This window comes from Quercus suber, unplaced genomic scaffold (genome assembly GCF_002906115.3).
Source record: "Quercus suber isolate HL8 unplaced genomic scaffold, Cork oak 2.0 scaffold_266, whole genome shotgun sequence".
Taxonomy (NCBI): domain Eukaryota; kingdom Viridiplantae; phylum Streptophyta; class Magnoliopsida; order Fagales; family Fagaceae; genus Quercus; species Quercus suber.
Window position 1 is genome coordinate 177,348 of NW_027069722.1, and position 20,208 is coordinate 197,555.

Below are 20,208 nucleotides of genomic sequence, written 5' to 3' on the forward strand. Positions count from 1 at the left end.
GGTATATGTCTTAAGAGTTGACAATGATAAGTTCAAGTTATTTTGTTCTTCAAGGACCCACGAGAGTACCTTGTAGCCAACGTTGACAGGAAGGCTATCAATCCCTGGAACAGATTATACAAACCACTATTTATGAAAGTTTGTGCAAAAAGAATTTGTTCAGAAATGTTTAATATATTGGTGCATGTCTCATTCGCAACTACCTATGTAAATTCCCAATTACAAAACTACTCGGATGCTAAAGGTGGTGCAATGCAATGAAGTCCCATGTGTGAAGCACAAGGTTGAAGAATAGCTCCTCTCAAAAACAGAGGATTGCCTTCGAGAAAACAATATGGAAAATATAAATTTAGTTCCTAAAATAAAACAGAGCTACAAAACACTTTATTTAAATGAGAAGCAGCAATAACTATGGATTTAAGTGGAACTTAGATTTGGGTTTTTATGGTGGACCAAAATTTAGTTGATCTGATGCAAGGTTGAAATTGGCCCAATACATTAAGGAAAGTTTGGATAGGGACCAACGAAATGTAGTGTTGAAATTGCTGTTTCCATATGACCGGGACATACATTCAACCACGGACCACCTAACTAGAAACCTTATGAAATCAAAATCATTTTCTTTGAACAGGCACTATCTCTAGGGAAATGCTGTTAAACCAATCTGGTTGTCATTCTCCAAATCTCTAAAGTCATAAATTAAAAATGAGTTTACTACTGCTAATAAAAAAAAAAAAAAAAAAAGTAACTGATGTATACAAAATTCTCACTAACTGCACAAGCTCTACGATGCAATTGAATCTCTGTACGAACTCCTCAGATGCAAAAGGATTATATATCAATTACAAATCAACTTCAAGGCATAAATCCTTCATGAACCACGCTAACAGGACCAACGGCAATTGAATATGCATTAGCTGCACTAGCCATTTAGGCTTTTTTTATTATTTGATTACTGGTCCACACAAAGTGCACAAGCCAACAAATTTAATATACAAACTACCTGCTTCTAAAGCCAAATTGTTGACTTGACCTTTAGCAAACTGGTTGATTCAAGAATATTAAGATTCTGGTGCTTATTTCAGCTGCAATATTTTATCTTCGGTTGTTAATGATCATAAAGCTTAAATTTGAAAGAAATATTGGTTATACAAATAAAATTTTCCTCTTAACAAAAGCAATCTGCGTACTTTTGAAATCACTTTCCTATAATGACAAACTTGACAGCCAGTCATTCACATTCAAACAACAAAAGAACATGGAAACAAGAATTACAGATATTGATAAAGCCAGTTGATTCCTATCCATATGTCACTGCTTGACATTGTTTCTTCTTGACATCCATGATATGTTAGATTCAGGATGTTGATTGGAGCCTCATCTATAAGCCTTTTTGTGTCCATGACTTTGCAAACAAGGACAATGCTTAGGGGAGGAGAGAAACAGAGCTTTGTTGTTTTGATATATAGAACTTTTCCATTCTGCATATGGAGCCTTTTCAATTAGCTATCTCGCACCAAAATGTAAGACATGGCTATATGAGGTACATCATTGCTTAATGATTTTCACCAGCATAAGCTACACTTCTCCAATAAGTTTAGACTGCATAGGTTCAACAAAGAAGGTCGTTGCTTCAGGACAAAGGGCAGAAAATACAAAAGCAAAGCTTCAGAAATAAAAAATTTTAACAGGTTTATTATGGAAAATCAAACGAAATATTTTACTTTGACATGAAAATGATTCTATCAATTAAAAATATTCAGCAAACTTCTCTTCTATTTCCTTATTATAGTCTAAAGCTCAAACCCATCGCAGGATCAATATGGTGTTTTGATTTCCCACCCACAAATTCTAGCAAATTCTCAATTAGTACACCACCATACTGAATATCATAGAAAATTTCTGTGTGCTGGACATAACCATTATAGCACTGTAGCATTATATTTAATTGATGCCAGAGGTTTAGCAAAATTCCAAACAGTGCGTGACTGAGATAAAATCAGCAATTGAAAAACAACAATATGGAAAATGTAAGCTTTGACTAGACCTCTTAATCCCCAGTAACTTCCAATTTGTTGACTATGATTTAAATCTTAGATAACCACATGGTGGTGGAATGATGTTGAGCTATTTTATTGGAATCATATAGAACTACATAATGAGGATTACACACACAAATATACCTACTAGATAACATAAAAAGGCTAAAAGAAAAGCACCTTAATTATGAGAAGTTTAAAAAACAAAGAAAAATGCATACCTTCAGTGTAATAACCCTGATGTTGAGGAGAAAATAGATGACATTAAGGCCTCAATATATGAAATCTGAGGTCAAAAGATGTTCATCACTATAAAACTCAACACTGTAGCGCACTACACCATTCTCCATGCTTATAACTTCAAACACTCGCTGGCTACTAGATTAAAGAGCTTCTTCTGTGATCTGAATCGTGACAACCATACCCAACAGAATAATGTAAAGAAAGCCATAAGAAACTAAATAGTTACATCCAGACAGAGAACCTATAAAGCCAACAGAGGAATAATGAAGGAGAAATTCAAGAAAATTTGGTCATTGGAAATATTAGTTAGTAAAAAGGAAAAACTTACTTCCCTTGGCAGTTCAAAATCCATGATCGCATCCCCAAGCACTCACCGAACATCCTTTCTCTGTCCTCAGAGGTCTATTGCAAAGCAAGGAATGTAATGATTAGAAGTAACAAGTATCATCAGAAGTAAGAAGTTTGCAAAGAAGGCATAATTTTTTTAATGATTAGAATTATAATACTTTTAATCACAATGGACGTCAATGTAATGATCTAAAGTGAATATATATAGTAGACTAACCTTAATTTCAAGGAGCTATAACATGTTAAGATGAATTTCAAAGTCTATGCAACAAACAAGGGATGAGCATCACGAGCAAATAAAGTAGTAGCCTGAATGATTTTTTTTTTCCCCTAAATAAAAAAAGGTGATTACTAGGACAGACTCCAGAAGCGGAGTGCTAAGTGCTACAGTAAACTGTACTACTATGCCTTGCAACTTATTTAACTCATAAGTAATATGAGGAGCATAAAAATAATCCAGAAAATATAAACCTAATTCCTACAACAAAACAGAGCTACCAAAGACTGTTCAAATGAGAAGCAGCAGTAAGCATGGATTTGACAATCAAACAGACAAAATGGAAGTTAAAGGAAAAATATACCATATAATATATTTGGGAGGCATCATCTTCCTTGATTTCCGTTGTGAGTGGTGGTGTCAAGATCATGTTCATTTCCTTCCTCAACTGAATTCTTGACGTCCCTAATGGGGTTTCGTCTTTGAGATTGATCTTATCTTCCTTGTCCATCAGAAATAATCTGCCCACAAGGTAATGTTAATCTGTTGGTCGAATGCTATTTGGAACAACTAGAGGATTTTGTCTAGGATCTGAAAACATGAATGACAAAGATAAGAAAATTGTTTTGAGATTTAGACATTTGCACTAGGAGATGAGCTAGATATGACATTGTCAATGGTTTTAGGAGTTGTAGCTGCAAAAGCTTTTGAGGGTACTCCAAATTTCCTACACAGAAGAATACCGTTTAACACAAGTTTCAAACATATAAATTAGAATTTTCTAGCAAATTCTTCTTGATCTTAAAATAGTCCAGTCCTTTCAAAATTAGGGAACTTAAAAAACTCCAATTTTAAATCCATAAAAAAACAAAAAACAAAAAAAACCAATAAAATGGTAAACAAGTTACATTACCTCATAAACCACAAAAGCCGCTCTTGAGCTATGTCTACTCCCATTAAATAAAACTGATGTAGATACAAATGAAAAATTATCAAACAGAAATACTGGAGCAGTTTGCAATGAAAAATTGTCTTAGAAAATATAAAATGCTCCAAGTTATAATTAATTGCTTCCAGACGAATCAATATGAGATTACATCCTAGCTTTAAGGCACGTTTTTTCAATAGTTAGAAAAGATATCAGGGTAAGCTAAAGTGCTTCTGAAGGCTGATTAAACAGTGTCAAACAACCAATGAGAATTAAATCAAATACCTTACATTGATGTAAGGAGGCAAATTTTGTGTTTAAGCAATATCTTCATATTAGATTTTAACCACAGGCCAAATAAAGCAGACTTGTACTCTTGATATGGTTTCCTACATCTTGAAGGAAATAAACCAAACTGTGAGGAAACTCCTGGAGTGAGACAGATGGAAATAAGAAAGCAAAGAAGTCGCAACAAACCAATAAAGAATTTGATTTACTACCAAGAATGGTGTTCTGTGATTGTTACTTGATCCAAAGAATATAAATTTACCTATAGGTGAATCAGAATTGAACTGCCTAGAGCAAACAGTAGTAAAATGGCTTCATTGCCTTCTTTTTCTTCTTTTTTCCTTGCACATATTGGTGACTAATTCAGGTATTTCCATTTTTTGAATGTCATTCCAAATTGGGCGACTAGCAACGGTAAAAGGAAAAGCAAGCATTTATCATCTCATCCCCTCCATTCTTGGTGGAAACATCACACTCTTCCCCCTCTACCAGGACACGAAACTCTTCAATCACTAAGACAAGAAATCCACACGCTTTTGCATTCATCAATCTCCTATATGTATAACACTAAACCATGAAAGTTAGCAAGCGAATTTCAAACCTAAAACATAAAGCCAGAAATTATATGAGTTGAAAACTGCTCAATTACCTAGCTCACCTTTCATCTACCACCATATAATATGGATTGCACATGATATGTTCCATGATGCACATCCTAGTTTCCATTATGAAATGATAGTGGACCTGCTTCTATGGCCCTTTCTCAAATGAGCATCCATGTGTGAAAATTTGATTCAACACAAAATGTACATCCCTAGATATTTGAATCAGATGTTTGGTTCAAATGAAACCCAAAAGAATTAAATATTTAGCATGAGATTATGAAGAATGGAAAAAATGAATAGGAAAAACAGACAGATGATTAAGAAGAAAATATCAATATACCTCACAGTAGAGGAGTAAATGATCCATTTAACAAAGCCAAGGTATATGTAGTTTCTTCTTCTTTCTTGCTAGTAATAGGCCTCCTGTACTTCACACTTTTTCATGTAATGAAATACTTCAGACTCTAAAACAAGAAATAAGCATATGATATTTCTTTATAACTTGATAAATAGCAATTAACTAACCCTATAAATTTCAGACTTGATAATTAACAAATTTATTTTAAAGCCTTGAGGGCCCCTCTCTTTCTTCTTAAGACTAGCGTTACATAGATTTCATTTCATGTGTCGCCAACTTATTAGATTGACTACAAAAGAAAGTGATCATGTCAAGTTAAAATTTTAGTAACATTCTTTCAGGTATTATGTTTTTTCTTTTTTTTTTCTTTTCAAATAAAGAATTTTCCACACATTCACACATTTTAGTAAAGCTGCATATAGTGGGCATACCAGATTGAACCATTCATGTCAGTGTCTTTGTGAGTTTGGTCAAAATCTTAAATTTAATCTGCCTAAGTTTTGATTATTATCTTTTTGAGGGAATTTTTGAGAGACGAGTAGGATTATTAATTGAAATTTTGGTTAAATAAAAGAAGATGATGAAGAAGAAGGTGTTACCCATGACTGGATCAGAACTGCAACGCCCAATCAAGCCATTGCTGAACTTTGCTAACACATGCACAATTGCAAATACCTTTTCACCATCATCATTGAAAAATCTGAACTTGTAGCTGAATTTATGAACACTGAAAATACCAGAAAAAAAAATCTATAAATTAATATCATAATATTTTTCTTGAAATTTATTTCTTGCTTGTAAATTGAATAAACTCACAAACAATGATTGTGAACAGACCAGCACCTTTCAACCAGTGACACATTGGGGAACTAGAAAACTGCAACCTGAATATGCATTGCATAGGATCAGCCAATAATATAAAACAAATGGTACCACATCAGCACTTCCAAATGCTCAAGCAAAGGAAATTAACTAACATCATGAAAATGATCATGCCACAATCTTGATTATCAATTCTATTCAAATTGTAACGAATATTTTGAACTTTTCCAGACTCAAATCCATGGACAATGGGCCAAAAACTAGAGCTTGAAGTTTAACAGTGGAAAACATAAATTGGTATTCAGTAGGACACAAGACAATACTGCTTCAAAATTTACATGAGCTGAAAATTAACAATTACAGAAGTACATGTTTCAAAACATGACGTTTAGCTTTACTGAAGTCTGATCAATGTGGACAGAACCTCAATCAGTTAATAGAGTCACTCAACAAATTTACGGAGATTTTAAAGCATTAGTGACTTTAAAAATTTACTCAATTTGTAGTTATTTCTATATAAAAGGTCATTGATCTTATAATTGACAGGAAAAATGTTAAAATATTATAAATGAAGTGTGATTAAAAGTTATTATTTAATACATATATCAAAAGCACACACAAAAAAGAACATAGGTATTGAACTATTGGTGTCATTGTCTTTGAGATTTTGGCCAAAATTTTATAAATTTAGCTACCAATTGTATTTCTTTGTTTTTTAGGGAATTTTTGACAAATAAGTAGGATAATTAATTGATAGTTAGTTCTAATAAAAAATGAAGACAAAGCAGAAGAAGAAGAGTGAAGTTACCTATGAATGGATTAGACTTCTATCACTAAATCAAGCCAAGAATGAACTTTGCCCACGCACGCAAATCATCTTTCACCATTGTCATCCAAAAATATCTACTTGAGGCTAAAATAATGAACCTAGATATACAAAATCATAGGTCCTCTTCTTCCTCATCACAGCTCTGAAAATCCTACATGCCTAAAAGAAAACCATATGAGTTATTTCAGATTAGTCAATAACAATAGGAAATTAGCGAGAGCAATTGGAGTTGTTTTATCTATATGCAAATTTTTATTAATTTAATATTGATATATTGCAAAATAAAAGAAGAAGCCCAAGGAAAAGAAGAAGAAGCATCCGAAGAAGTTACCTTGGCTTTGGCATACATTCTTGACTGCCTTGCACATACTTGTAATCAATGATGATGTCAGGGATGTGAGAAATCTTGGGCCAGTCCTCTCCTATCCCTCTTTTGAAGCATTCCTCCAAAATTGGACATGTCGAGATCTCCAATTTCTGTAATGGAGTTGTACAAAGGAAGTTCGGCACCGACTTTAACTTTGTGCAAACAAGGATTTCTAAGTCTTGAAGACCTGGCATTATAGTGAATCTTCTGATACAATCTTCTTCTTCTTCTTCTTCCTTTTCTTCTCCTCCAATCCCATTCCATTCTTCCCAGTAATTGAAACACAAAAATGTGAGAGATATCAAATATATAGAACCTACCGAGAAGTTAAAGGAATCTAAGGAACCAGATGCTATGCATGCTAGTTATGTGTAGTACAACAATATATAATATAAATCACCTAATTCAAATTACTGAGAACCAGATAAATTCATCAACTAGTGAGTTATTTTTTTCTTTTTTCTATGTGAAATTTTGACAGAAAATTAAAATTTTTAGTTGATTTTTTTTTAATTTTATTTTTATATTTCGCAAAAAAAGAAAAAAAAAAAAAGAAAAAAGAAAAAAAAAAGCCCAAGAAGAAATAAATTTTTAGAATTTTTTTTTTTTGTCCCTAAACTATTGAAAAGTCCATCTTTCATCTTTAAACTATTAAAAATATTTTATACATGTCTTTAAACTTTACTAAAGTTTGTTTTTCCTCCCTAAACTGTTAAAATAGTTCTTTTTTCATCCCTATTTTTGTTTCTAAACTATTGAAAAAACTCTTTACAAAGTTTAAGGATGAAAAAAGAACTTTTTAAAATTTAGAGACTAAAAACAAATTTTTTATAAAGTTTAAGAACCAAAATAATATTTTACCTGTTATTTTATATCATTTGATGATGTACTAGGCAATTTTTTTTTCATTATTATTGGTTTTATTTGGATTATTATTATTGATATTATTTTATTATCTATATTGACAACTGGTTATTTTAACATTTTGAAATACTTTTGTAAAATTTTTTGTGATTCTAAACTTATTGCTTATTACTATTTGCTATTCTCAAAGCATGAATTCACTATTTACTAAAAAAGAAAACATGAATTCACTATAAGCTCGAATCTTTTATAAGGGCCAGTTTACACAGGAGATGTTTCGCTTGGAATTTGGAAAGCTCAAACGTAAAATGTTTGACCGTAACGACAGGTATGGTTCTTAGAAAGTTCAAAGACTTCTTTTGGGCTCACACGGTAACTTCTCTGATATTGCAATGTAAATAAGCATTAATTGTCACTTGAAAGTTTAAAAGGTTTCATGTGCATTTTAATCATTTTTTTTTTTTGAAACTTTTATTTTTCATGGGGGTCTTTAAGAGGAAGTATATACGCAAATCAATTAATAAGCTGATAATTAAAAAAACCCCTAATCCAACACTTTAAGAAGCAAAAGAAAACACTAGTCAATAAAAGTATAAAACCAAAACTTAGTTTAGTTTGACAATATTTTTTCGAACCATTAATGCCGCCACATGTAATTGGTAAATAATAAAAATGATACCAACGATGGGCCTTATAAAAGTGATGTTGCTGGTTTAAATATGTTATGAAATGTGGTATTTCTACTTGGAGTCAAAAGCAAAATCAGCACCAATAGGTGGAAAAAGCAATGGCACCATAATTATAGCACACAAATTTTCAAAGGTTGCCCACCTTCATCTACTGTAATCCACTATTTTAAATCTAAGGGCCATCTTTGATTTAGTCCAGCATCAGTTCACGCCACATTTATCAAAATAAAAATCTTATCTAGGATGTGAGAGAGAATCATGTTGATCGGATTGTAGGATTGAATCAAGGATAAAAAATTGCTAAATGTTATAGGTAATTGCTGGATTCTTGCTCTGCCGAGATGAACTTAAAGCAGAGCTCTTTGTGATCATAGCGTGGCTATTATGGAATAGACGGAATGCTATTCATTTTGGACGCCCCCCTTTGCCCGTGGAGAATATATGCAGCAAAGCTGGTAGTTACCTGCAAGAATTTCTACTAGCTCAAGCAGAGGAGCCTGAACCAACTCGTCCTCCCATCATGCAGCAGTGGCGCCTCCGGACTCCCATTGCTTCAAGTTAAATTTCGATGCAGCGGTGTTTCGTAGCGCAAGATTGGCGGCATTGGTGTCGTTGTCCGTAATAATTCAGGTGAAGTCGAAGGTGCTCTGTTCTGCTTCCATTCCATAGCTCAATCAGTGCGGACGTTGAAGCTTTAGCATGTTTGAAGGCGGTCTAGTTTGCTTTGGAACTGGGAATCTCTAGAGTGTGTTTGAAGGTGACTCAGCAGTTGTTATTAACGCCCTTCTACAGGGTGCGGGTGCGTTTGCTAGCTTTGGTAACATTTTGGATGATATTCGCATGCTCTCCGATGGTTTTCAGTTTGTAGACGTTTTGTTAATCGTCGTTGTAATACAGTAGCTGATGCTCTAGCTAAAAAAGCTAAGCTAATTGTCGGGGCTCAGGTTGGCTGCATGAAGTGCCAGCAGACATTGCCCCTTTATTCTCCTTGACGTTCATTGAGTTTTTAGTTGGTTTAATAAATGGTCCAGGTCCTTGATCTGGCTTCTCAAAAAAAAAAAAAAAAAAAAAACCAATAATAATGACATATGTTAAAGAAAAAAAAAAAGAAATAAATTGACAAAAATTAATTATAAATGATAATAACTAATACCTAAATAAATGACAGATTCCAAATTTCAAAGTTACATGTTCCAACACCCACAACATACTTAAAATTCTAAATTAACAATATAGCACAAAGAACAATGTTTCTAACCATATACACCATGGTAATAACCCAAGCATATAATAATGAATATTGAAGCACCCCAACAAAGTTTTTTTTTTTTTTTTTTTTTTTTTTTAAATTTGTGGAATATTTTCAAATGGTTATCTCTCACTCATTTTAAAACAATTTGGTCAAATTTATATTCATTTTGAAGCTTGAATATATACACAGCTAAGAAGATGCTTTGGGTAGGACCGTCTTTGCCACTAAATCCAGAAAAGCACAGCTAACCTAAACAGTAGACTACTAATTGAGCTTTAGCAATTGGCATTATATTAGCAAGAAGATGCCTTTGCTAGTAAACAAGAAGCATAAATATAATATATATATATAAACAACCGACCTAATAAGTACTAACCATTTTAGAATTTATATTCGACCATGTAATTGGTCTTTAATTCCCAGGTAACGTGACATAGGCATGGAGAAGAAGCTTTGTTAATAAACAAAAGGCTTAATTAATTATTGCCAACTAGTCCTTCTGCCATTTTATGCCATGTAATTGCCTATTACTGTCCATGTCGTCCAAACTAATCATTTACTTATATTTATTAGTGGCAAACTACATTTTTTACATGATAATTAACAAAACAATTATACCCAAAAAAAAAAAAAAAATGATGGGTTTGTTCCCCTCCCCCCTCCCCCCTCCCCTTTTTTTTGGGAGATATACAACTAACTTAAACATCTTCTATTTTGATTAAAAACGAGACTAAAGAGAATTTTATATCCAACATGAGGTTTTTATGGATGGAGGAAATTAATTTATAAATGTGTTGAGTTATATCAACTAGTGTAGCATTTTGATCAATTCGGTCCAAAATTATAAAAAACTGTATATATAAATATAAGAGAGAGAGAGAGAAGAGAGAGAGAGAGAGAAGAGAGAGTAATACATCACTATTTCAACATTGCTCCCCTATTATTATTGGAAAAAGATTTCAAAATTGTATTGCTTATTAGTTTAAATATCTTCATATTGATCAATGCAAAGTTATTTCCGTGATAACATTAGTCTTATATAATGTATCATTAAATTGAAGTTATATATAGCAGATTTTTTTTTTCTTTTAATTTGGATTTGATGCGAAAGTTATATAGTATCGATTTCAACACAATTACTTCTCAAAAAAAGAAAAGAAAAGAAAATCAGCACAAATTACAACTTAATATTTTCCACCGTTTATGACTAATTAAAATAGCAATAAAAGGAACCCATGACTCAACTATTTAAAGAGCAATGTCTAGATACACAAATTTTTAATTATTTTCACTACTTACTGAGATGGTAAGTTGTTGACACGGCGTTTTGTGAAGAGCTTAGCCACCAATACTCTGTTATTGTTCTCCACTTCAGGGGCCAAAGGAATTGTTTGAGTTTCACGTGTATTGAGGGAGAGGCGGGCCCACTTACCAGTGAGGTCATCCATGGTTACAAAGAATGTTGATAGAAGAGTGAAGGAGAGAGGGGAGGGAGAGATAGCGTTGAGAGAAGTGAAAATAAAAAACACTGGGTTTCACCGCCGTAGGGAAAAAAATTGCCTATACTGAGATAGGCAACATGTTTTCACCGTCGCAGGTCCCACGCATGGGAGCCCACAAGGGAAAAAAGTTAGTTTATAGTAATGGTAAGTTGTAATTAGTATAACATAATATTATCTTCTCATGAATTCACTACTAGTATCACTTTTAATGTATACAAATCATTATATGCTAATTCAGCCGTTGTGAAAAAGAAATGGAATTTTTTGAGATATTAACATAGGATCATATACTAAAGTCAATGGGTTATGCTAAGTGCTAACTTGCTAAGCCAGCTGGAAATATTGCTATTGGTTTTTTTTTTTTTAATTTCATTTTCTCTTTCTTCTGAACTCTAACTAATCCTCACTTGTTTATTTCCGTTTATGAAAAAAGAAGAAGAAGAGCGGTTTATTTCCACAAGAGTGAATCATATTCTGTTCATACTACATTTTTCAATGGGATCCAATAAAATGTTTAGTCAAGGCTCCAAAAATGATAAGTATTACTAAGAGCTCAATAATTTAACTGCCAATGAAATAAAACTTAGGTAACTAGTGACTTTCAAATCTTTAAATTATGATGAGATAGCCGTCTAAACTCCGGTCAGCAAATATAACAATTATGTTCCAATTAACCAATTTATGTGATCAACAATTTCAGTATTAATCACTAAAAATTAGAAATACCATATCATAAAACAATTATTAAAAAAAAAAATGTATAAGACACAAGCTATATAGTGACAGGATTCACATCAGGTCTAGGTATTGCACCTGGTGCAATACTTAATTAATGGCTGAGATTGAAAGTTGAAAAAGTAACTTTCAATCTTAGCCATTAATAAAATATATTAAAAAAGAGTTAAAAGGTTAAAGTTAAAAAAAAAAAAAGTTAAAAAAATTGTGAGGAAAATGAAGGTATTGCACTTGACATGAATCCTACAGTGACAAAGTAGAAAACTCAAAGAAAACTATCCAAGATAAAAACAACTATATGGGAAACCTTTTCCGAATCCCAACAAGACGATCAATGGATCCTCTTAACAAATTCCTAAGATTTATACTATACCTTTGAGTAAGGATCCAGTATTTCATCGCCTTAGCAACAAGTTCGGCGTTACTCATATAAACAGTCCACGTTGAGGGGAGTACTAGAGGCAAGTAGAAGGTACTAGAAATTCAAATATAAAAATCTTCTATCCCACACTTGTAGCCTGTGAGGAGTGTTACATCTACAACATTTTTATAATAAATAATAAGTGGTGAGTAGTTATTGGTTCTAATTTATATTTATAACTTAAATTACTTTTTTGTCCACCCATAACAACTCAGCACTTAAGATTTGTTATGAAAATGTTGTAAACATTACATTTCTTATAGCATAAAGTCTAGTATTCTAAAGTCCATTGTAAGAATATCTATATATTCAGATGAATTTAAAAATCTTTGTACAAAGGAAACAATTAGAGAAACTCTTCCTTATTAATCTTTTCTTGCACAGTACACAACAAAGTGTGAAGAGATTTAAGAAAACCAAAAGCAACAGTTTTTCAAGAGATTTGAGAAAATCAAAAGCTTTGATCATGTTTATACCACTGATGATGAATAAAAAAAAAGGGGTAATTAGTGCATGCAAATTTTTTCCCAGTGGGAAATTTTGGCAGACAAGTAAATTTTTTATTAATATAATATTGATATATTGCAAAATAAAAGAAGAAGCCCAAGGAAAAGAAGAAGCGTTAGAAGAAGTTACCTTTGCCTCTGCCTCACATTCTCGACCGTCTCTTTGCACATAGATCCCAGCAATCTTTATGTTAGGAATGTGGGAAATCTTGGGCCAATCATTTCCTGTCACTCTTTTGCAGTGTTCCTTCAGAATTGGACACAAAGTGATCTGCAATTCCTGTAATGGAGTTGTACGAAGGAAGTTCGGCAGCGACTTTAACCCTAGGCAGTGGTGAATTACCAAATTTTGAAGACGTGGCATTATAGTGAATCTTCTGATACAGTCTTCTTCTTCTTCAATCCCATTCCATTCTTCCCAGTGATAGACAGCCTCAAATGAGAGAGATATCAAATTTGGGAATAGTGGTATTATTATATCGCCTTTCTCCTTCTTTTCGGATTCTTCTATTCCCATAAATTCAACCCCTAACTTTTTTAATCTTTTAATAACCCACATCTTTAATGATTTGAGGAATGGAAGTTTCCCTAAAGGAGGCAAACACTCTAAAGATGAATGGCGAATTTCAAGTTCTTTTAAATTGGTTAAGGACGTCATCCAATTAGGAAACATTATCAGTGCCTTGTAACCTTCAATACGTAAATATTCCAACTTAGGAGGTGGCTCCAAGGCATTCAGAATTAATGCATCTTTCTCCCTTATTATTTCCTCACCATCCCTTTCCTCACCCCATTTCGTAAATATTAGCTCCAAAGTATGAAGGTTTATCTTCTTCTTCAGTTGTGCATTCATGGCCTCACATTCATCTACCTCGTTTCCCAACCCATCTATTGCAAGAGTCTTCAGGTGGTTCAAATTTATTAATTCTCCCAAATTACATCTTTCGCTATCATCCTTACCATTTACAATGAAAGGATTTAATGTTCTAAGAGAAGTCAATCTCCCAAAACCTCTTGGATATACATTAATATTATGACTAAGACCCAAATCAAAATGTCTCAGGTTAATTAGCTTACTCATTCCCCGTGGCAATATTTTTAACTTATTGCCAAAAATACCGCTCTCAATATTTAAAATTTGTAAATTGGAAAGATTACAAATGGTTTCAGGCAATGAATCTCCACGATAATTGACTAATTTGAGATACCTCAAATGTATGAAATTTTCCACGGCATCTGAAAGATCATTCCATTCTGTAGCACCAAATTTAAAATCCAAAGTTAATATTCGTAAACGTCTAAAATGCTGAAATAAAGTAGACAACATATTATCACTTCGATTTGCAAAAATGAGGGTGCGCAAATTTTTTGCACTATAAATGGACTCAGGAAATTGGGCTTCTTTAGGAATTTCTAAATCCAAATGGCGGGCAGTTTTATAATCAGTTTCCAACCCTATGTTAGAATTGATTGTGAAGCACGCATCTTTTGACATTAATTGTGCAAAGTCATGCACTATGTCATGCATTTTGCACTTTTTTATCTTGCCATCATTCTTATCTCTCTCAAAATCTTGGAAGAACGAATGTACTGCTAAATTTTCAAAGTAGTCTCTAGCCTGATTTCTATCTCCACATTTTTCTTCGACTTGATATATCCTTGTGCCATCCACATAAATACCAACTCATCACAAGAAAAGACATAATCTTTAGGAAAAACAGCACAAAATAAGAAGCATCGTCTCAATGGTGAGGATAAATCATAATAGCTCAGTAACAATGGTGCATAAAGCTTTCTTTCCACATCTTCAAATTCCCAAAATTTGTTATCCAAAATACTCTTCCATTCTTCACTAGTTCTCTTGAACCGCATTAGACTCCCTAGAGTCTTTGCAGCAAGTGGCAAGCCTTTGCACTTTTCTACTATTTGCCTACCGAGGCCTTCTAGTTGTTCACATTGCTTAGGATCCCTATCAAAAAATGCTATTTTTCTAAACACCAACCAACAATCTTCGTTAGAGAGTACCTCCAAATTAATTATGCTCACACTTCCCATAATTTCCACAACTCTACTTTTACGTGTGGTGACTATAATTCTACTGCCTTGGGCAACACATTTGAGTGCAATTTTGAATGGCTCCCACGTTGTGGAGTCTTCCGTCCACACATCATCAAAGACAAGAAGAAACTTCTTTCCCCTAACGTTATCGCAAATTCTATCCAATAGACTTTGCAATGCAGTCAAGTTGGGGGATTGACGTTCAATGGATTCAAGGATTTCTTTGGCCACCTTGCACGGATCGAAAGGATCCGAAACACAAACCCACACTTTTATCTCAAAATGGGCTTGCACCGCATGATCATTGTACGCTAATTGGGCAAGAGTAGTTTTTCCAATACCCCCCATGCCCACTAATGAGATGAGATGGGGGCTACTTTCTTCTTTACTACCCTTGCCCAATAGCATGCTCACTAGACCATCTTTAACGTTATCACGACCACGTATTTCAGACACATCAACAAATGAAGTAGTTTGTGGTTGCTCAACAACTTTAGTGGCAGGTTCATTAGTTGACTGAAATTGGTACCTATTTCTCTCTTTGACAATCTCATCTAATATTTCATTTAGTTCTTTTATCTTGTGAGCGATGTCATGACGCCTAGCAAGTTTATCAACTTGACCCAAACAACATGAAGGGGAGGGGATAAAGGAGCATACCTGCTTCTTCTTCAAAACAGGAGCATTATCAGCATTTTTTTCTTCTTCTTCTTTCTGAATTGCTGATTTGATCAATTCGGTGTTCCACTCGTCCACCACATCCTCCATCTCGTAGCATACGTTGTTGAGCTTTTCTAACCAAAGCTTCACAGCGTCTTCTGTAACTTGTCTTTTCTCAGCATCGTTGAGCACCCCTTTCACGGCTTGTAGATTGCCTTCAAGCTTTCCGATTTCTTTTTCGACACCAACGACCAACCTTATCTCTTGTTCTGCCCCCCAAGCAGCAGTTGAAAGTAACTGCTTAATGAGATCAGTAACAAGTCCCTCAGCCATACTTGGAGAGCGAAATTCCGATTGGCAATACAAAAAACAGGAAGTGGAGATAGACTAGAAAGTGTGACTCAGAATGGAGAAACTCAAAACCAAATAACAAACTGACAGCGTCAATGAACCTATAAATATAATATATTCCTCCTTATTAACAATTTGTGGGGTAAAACTCAAAATAATTGAAGCCCCACCTAACTAATAAGTGAAAAAAGCAAAAGTACCCTATGCAGTGAGCAAAGCATCCATTGCCCATTGGAACCCACTGTCTCAAAAGCCTGAGGGCCTACTCTGGCCAATAAAGTCCACGCGGTGCATTATCAGTTCACAATTCACAGTCACTGATCCTAGCTTTTCTTCAACCCACCGACAAGTAATATGAATTTCCACACTTATTATTCTACAGTCGTGAACTTTTTATTTTTTTACGACAGTTTCTTTTTCCTCCACGTTGCATGGGACCCTGACGAAAAGACATTAGAACCCACAGTGGGTTTGGGGACATTGGTTAAACAAGCCAGATTTAGATGACATAGTTAATTTTGCACAAAAGAATACTTTATATCCTTAAATCGATATGCATATCAGAAATTTTGCCAAATCATAGAAAAAACTATGAATGAAAAAATTACAAAACAACAAAAAGCAAAATACTTTATATCCTTAAATTCATATGCGCACGGAGGAGGCTCTAATATCAAATGAAAGTAAAAATTACAGCTGCTGAAAAAAACAAATGTACCTCCATTTACAGGTGTTCAAAGTGTTTTAGAGTTACTTAGAAATTGTTATTCACCGTGAAGTCTTTCACAAATAAAATCTTTAAAATCTGAATTTTCATCTATCACTTTAATGTGGGACACATAAATTTTATTAAAATCTTAAATATGTGTTGTCAAAATAATTAAAAGATTAAAGAGGGATATAAAGCCATGAGAGAGATGGTGAAAATAAGTATGAACAAGTGGAAACAAGGATTGGTTGGGAATGCTCATATAATAATTTGGCTTGAAAAAAAACTTATAACATATCACTTTTTTATTTTTATTTTTCATTACGACATATCACTGCAACATTTATAAAATATATATATATATATATAAATTGTTTTACTATACTTACATTAATTAAAAGCAATGTACTCAAAGAACAAAAATAATTAAAATCCATTATGTAATGACCTCTAGACCTTGCGATTTTCAGGTGCACTTAGATCAGTTAATGACCATAACGAAATTGTTAAATCGTATGAATTTTCAGTTGTATATAACAATTTGTGTGGCTGCTACCATTTAAGTGAAAAATAAATGATTAAACTAAGCTGCTCCATGATAATAGAAATTAGAAACTAGAGCCCGAGCCATACATTGAAATGGAAATTTTGATTTATAACACAACGAAAAGAGTAAATGGTTGATTAATGAAAGGTTGAGAAACTTCTTTGCTGAGAAAAAAAAATAGTAGTCAATAAAACCAAAACAACAAGTCTAGGGTCACAATATTTTCACAACTAGTGGACCTTATGAACATGATGTTACTTTGATCATACCAAAAAAATTGGTATCCCTATTGTTACTCAAAATACAAAACCAACACCAATTAATTAGTGGAAAAGGCAAAAGCACCATAATTGTAACCCCACATTCATCCACTATCTTAAGGGCAAATTATGATTAATAAAGTCTATGTGGTATATCATCAGTTCACACAATGGTTATTAAGATCAAAGTCCTACATAGGACTGGTGAGATGGTCATATGGATTGGATTGTACATTGAATAGAGAATCATAAGATTCTACTTCACATTATTAAAAAAAAAAAATGTAAAATCCATGATAATAATATGAAAAAAAAGTGGTATCCCTAACCTTACTCAAAAGCAAAATCAACACCAATTAGTAAAAAAGGTAGAAATACCATAATTGTAGCCCAGAAAAGGAAAAAGGTTTCAAATGTATCCTCACTTTATTCCCTGTAATCCACTACCTCAAGTTTAAGGTATTGAGATTAGGTGTTGTACAATGCAATTGCAAATTAAAGATTGAGATTGAAAGTTTCAAAAATCACTTATAATCTTAGTCCTTGAATAAAAAAAAAATTTAGACTTTAATTTTTCACAATTTTACTTTTACACATATTTTTTTAACTTCTCTCTCACAACTTAAGGTGAATTGCGCGGTGCTGCTTATTCTAGTCAATGAAGTATGAGCTATATTCCTGATTGGCTGTGTTACTTAAGGGACAACTTGTGGTGGGTATTTGCTGCCAATTGCGAGCTAGCATGTTAATTGGAAGATCCTTACCACTAACCTTTAGTAGCTGAACAAAATTACAAAAGAAAAACCCACCTAATTAACCAATGAGTCAAAAAGTATATTGAAAAGGCAAGAGCACCATATATAATATAAACTTTAGATTATATCTTCTTTTTGTGCAGATCAACTTTAGATTTCATCCTGGTATCAATTAATTGTACGTGTACTAGTGTTAGCGTGTTTCCCACATAAGATCATTCCCACTCCTACAGAAGCAATACTATAAATTTCCTAAACAAAATCATATTAAAATTTACGAGCGGCCTGCCCAATATTTAGTCCCTATTTCTATATGAATTTTTTAATACCAGAACCAGATTTAGAGCATAGACAATGTCTTACAATTCCATCTTTTTGACAATTAACAAAATGTGCTCATTGATGACAATACAAAAAGTTGTGATTAAGAGATAAAATGAGATTCTAACACAAAGGAGACAAAATGAGATTCTAACACAAAAGAGGAACATTTAAACCCAACAAAGCCATTAAACTCTTGTCGTTAACGAAAATTTGGGATTTTTTTTTTCACAGTATCTTACAAATTTCCTCCCATTACTCCATTATTAATAGGAAATACTCTCTTTTTTAGGCCCTAAACCTGTATATAAATGACTAATAGAGATTGAATTTAAACCTATTATCCTTATTTGAAAAAGTCATCAACTCTTTATAAAGTTTATAGAGATTAGCCCAGATCCATGCATTGGATATATAACACAAAAAGAATGCAGATTGTAAATAGAGAATGGATCAGTTACTTGTAACTTATAAGTAAATAGCCGCAGACCCATGCGACATGTGGAAATATAAATATTATGTAATGGGGTGTAATATATAAAAAGTAAAAATTACTTCTGAAGTAATGAGAGATCTAAGCTGGTCCTTGATAGCAGAAACAAGAGCCCAAGCCATAGTTAGAAGTTGGAAATGGAAATTTGTTTGGTTAACACAAGAGTACTGAAAGAGCAAAAGGCAACTGGTTGATGAAAGCAGAGACCAAAGAGGAGATTAAAGTTAGTCGGAAATTGATGTAGCCAATATATATATGTATTTAGGCTAGCCCTGCTTTCGGTTATTATATCTTTGCTTTCGGGTTTTTTTTTTTTTTTTTTTTTAGAAAGAAGTTCTGATCTTTTTTATTACGTACTATTCCATACTTCTTTTTTATTTTTTTTTTTTTTTTTTTTTAGAAAGAAGTTCTGATCTTTTTTATTACGTACTATTCCATACTTCTTTTTTCTTATTTATTTTATATCATTTGATGATGTCCTGGGTAAAATTTATTCCATTATTATTGTTTTTCGGATTATTATTGATATTATTTTATTATTTATATTGTCAACATTTTAAAATATTTTTTGTGGAAATTTTTGTGATTATAAACTTATTGTCGAGTCCAAATCTTCTGTCCCACTTTTCCTGTTCCACTCTATACTTCACCAATAAATACTTGCCACGTGATACTATTAATTAATAACTGTAGGATTAATAAATCAATAATGATAATATTTAATTAATTAGGTGAACATGTGGTAAGTATTTATTAGTAGAGTATAGAGTAGAACAGGAAAAGTAAGACAGAAGATTTGAACTCGTGAAATGGTTGATTATTGAGGAGAAACCAAATAGCAAATAGTCTAGTAGCTCAAAGTGCAAGCAATAATGAAGTCGAGGGCCCACGTTCTGATATCTCAAAAGCAACGCCTCCACTAGTCAATATCAATGAATGAGTCCACATTGTACATCACCAGTACACACTGGAATCCACCTGTAATCTAAAAAGCAGAGCCAGCCGAGATAATGAAGTTGAGGGCCCACGTTCTGATATCTC

At 33.1% G+C, this 20,208-nt stretch overlaps 2 protein-coding genes across 37 annotated transcripts; both read right to left on the reverse strand.

The window, feature by feature from the left end:
• Positions 1–1,142: 1,142 nt before the first annotated feature.
• Positions 1,143–7,527, reverse strand: LOC136061335 (uncharacterized). 33 transcript variants are annotated; one of them, XR_010632110.1, is made up of 14 exons: positions 7,009–7,526; positions 6,657–6,836; positions 5,843–5,910; positions 5,626–5,753; positions 5,009–5,103; positions 4,722–4,877; positions 4,326–4,575; positions 4,061–4,170; positions 3,761–3,813; positions 3,493–3,574; positions 3,212–3,368; positions 2,611–2,684; positions 2,261–2,443; positions 1,143–1,602 (listed from the first exon to the last, which is right to left on the reverse strand). XR_010632110.1 is itself a non-coding variant. In XM_065781417.1 (13 exons), the coding sequence occupies exons 9-12, from the start codon at positions 3,516–3,518 to the stop codon at positions 2,392–2,394; spliced, it is 315 nt and encodes a 104-aa protein (XP_065637489.1). In that variant the 5' UTR covers positions 3,519–3,574; positions 3,761–3,813; positions 4,061–4,170; positions 4,326–4,877; positions 5,009–5,103; positions 5,626–5,753; positions 5,843–5,910; positions 6,657–6,836; positions 7,009–7,518; the 3' UTR covers positions 1,143–1,602; positions 2,261–2,391. The 33 variants fall into 33 exon arrangements, 15 of the variants coding, with proteins under 15 accessions (XP_065637489.1, XP_065637491.1, XP_065637486.1 ...); XR_010632109.1 differs by having other exon boundaries at positions 4,713–4,877; XR_010632106.1 differs by having other exon boundaries at positions 4,326–4,616; positions 7,009–7,525.
• Positions 7,528–9,579: 2,052 nt separating this feature from the next.
• Positions 9,580–16,253, reverse strand: LOC112032108 (putative disease resistance protein RGA3). Of its 4 annotated transcripts, none has more exons than XM_065781404.1 (2): positions 13,144–16,253; positions 9,580–9,641 (listed from the first exon to the last, which is right to left on the reverse strand). In XM_065781404.1, exon 1 carries the CDS (start codon positions 16,062–16,064, stop codon positions 14,607–14,609), a length of 1,458 nt encoding a protein of 485 aa, XP_065637476.1. In that variant the 5' UTR covers positions 16,065–16,253; the 3' UTR covers positions 9,580–9,641; positions 13,144–14,606. The 4 variants fall into 4 exon arrangements, with proteins under 4 accessions (XP_065637476.1, XP_065637477.1, XP_065637479.1 ...); XM_065781405.1 differs by having other exon boundaries at positions 9,581–9,637; XM_065781407.1 differs by lacking the exon at positions 9,580–9,641 and having other exon boundaries at positions 11,780–14,267; positions 15,732–16,246.
• Positions 16,254–20,208: the final 3,955 nt, after the last annotated feature.

Excerpts from the sequence above, each read along its gene's own strand:
- LOC136061335 (XM_065781412.1), bottom strand. The coding sequence starts at position 5,035 with ATGGATCATTTACTCCTCTACTGTGAG. Across the intron at positions 3,369-3,760 it reads CGGCTTTTGTGGTTTATGAG|ATTATTTCTGATGGACAAGG; the intron begins GTAATGTAACTT and ends CCTTGTGGGCAG. Across the intron at positions 2,685-3,211 it reads CCTCCCAAATATATTATATG|ACCTCTGAGGACAGAGAAAG; the intron begins GTATATTTTTCC and ends GCTTTGCAATAG.
- LOC112032108 (XM_065781404.1), bottom strand. The coding sequence starts at position 16,064 with ATGGCTGAGGGACTTGTTACTGATCTCATTAAGCAGTTACTTTCAACT.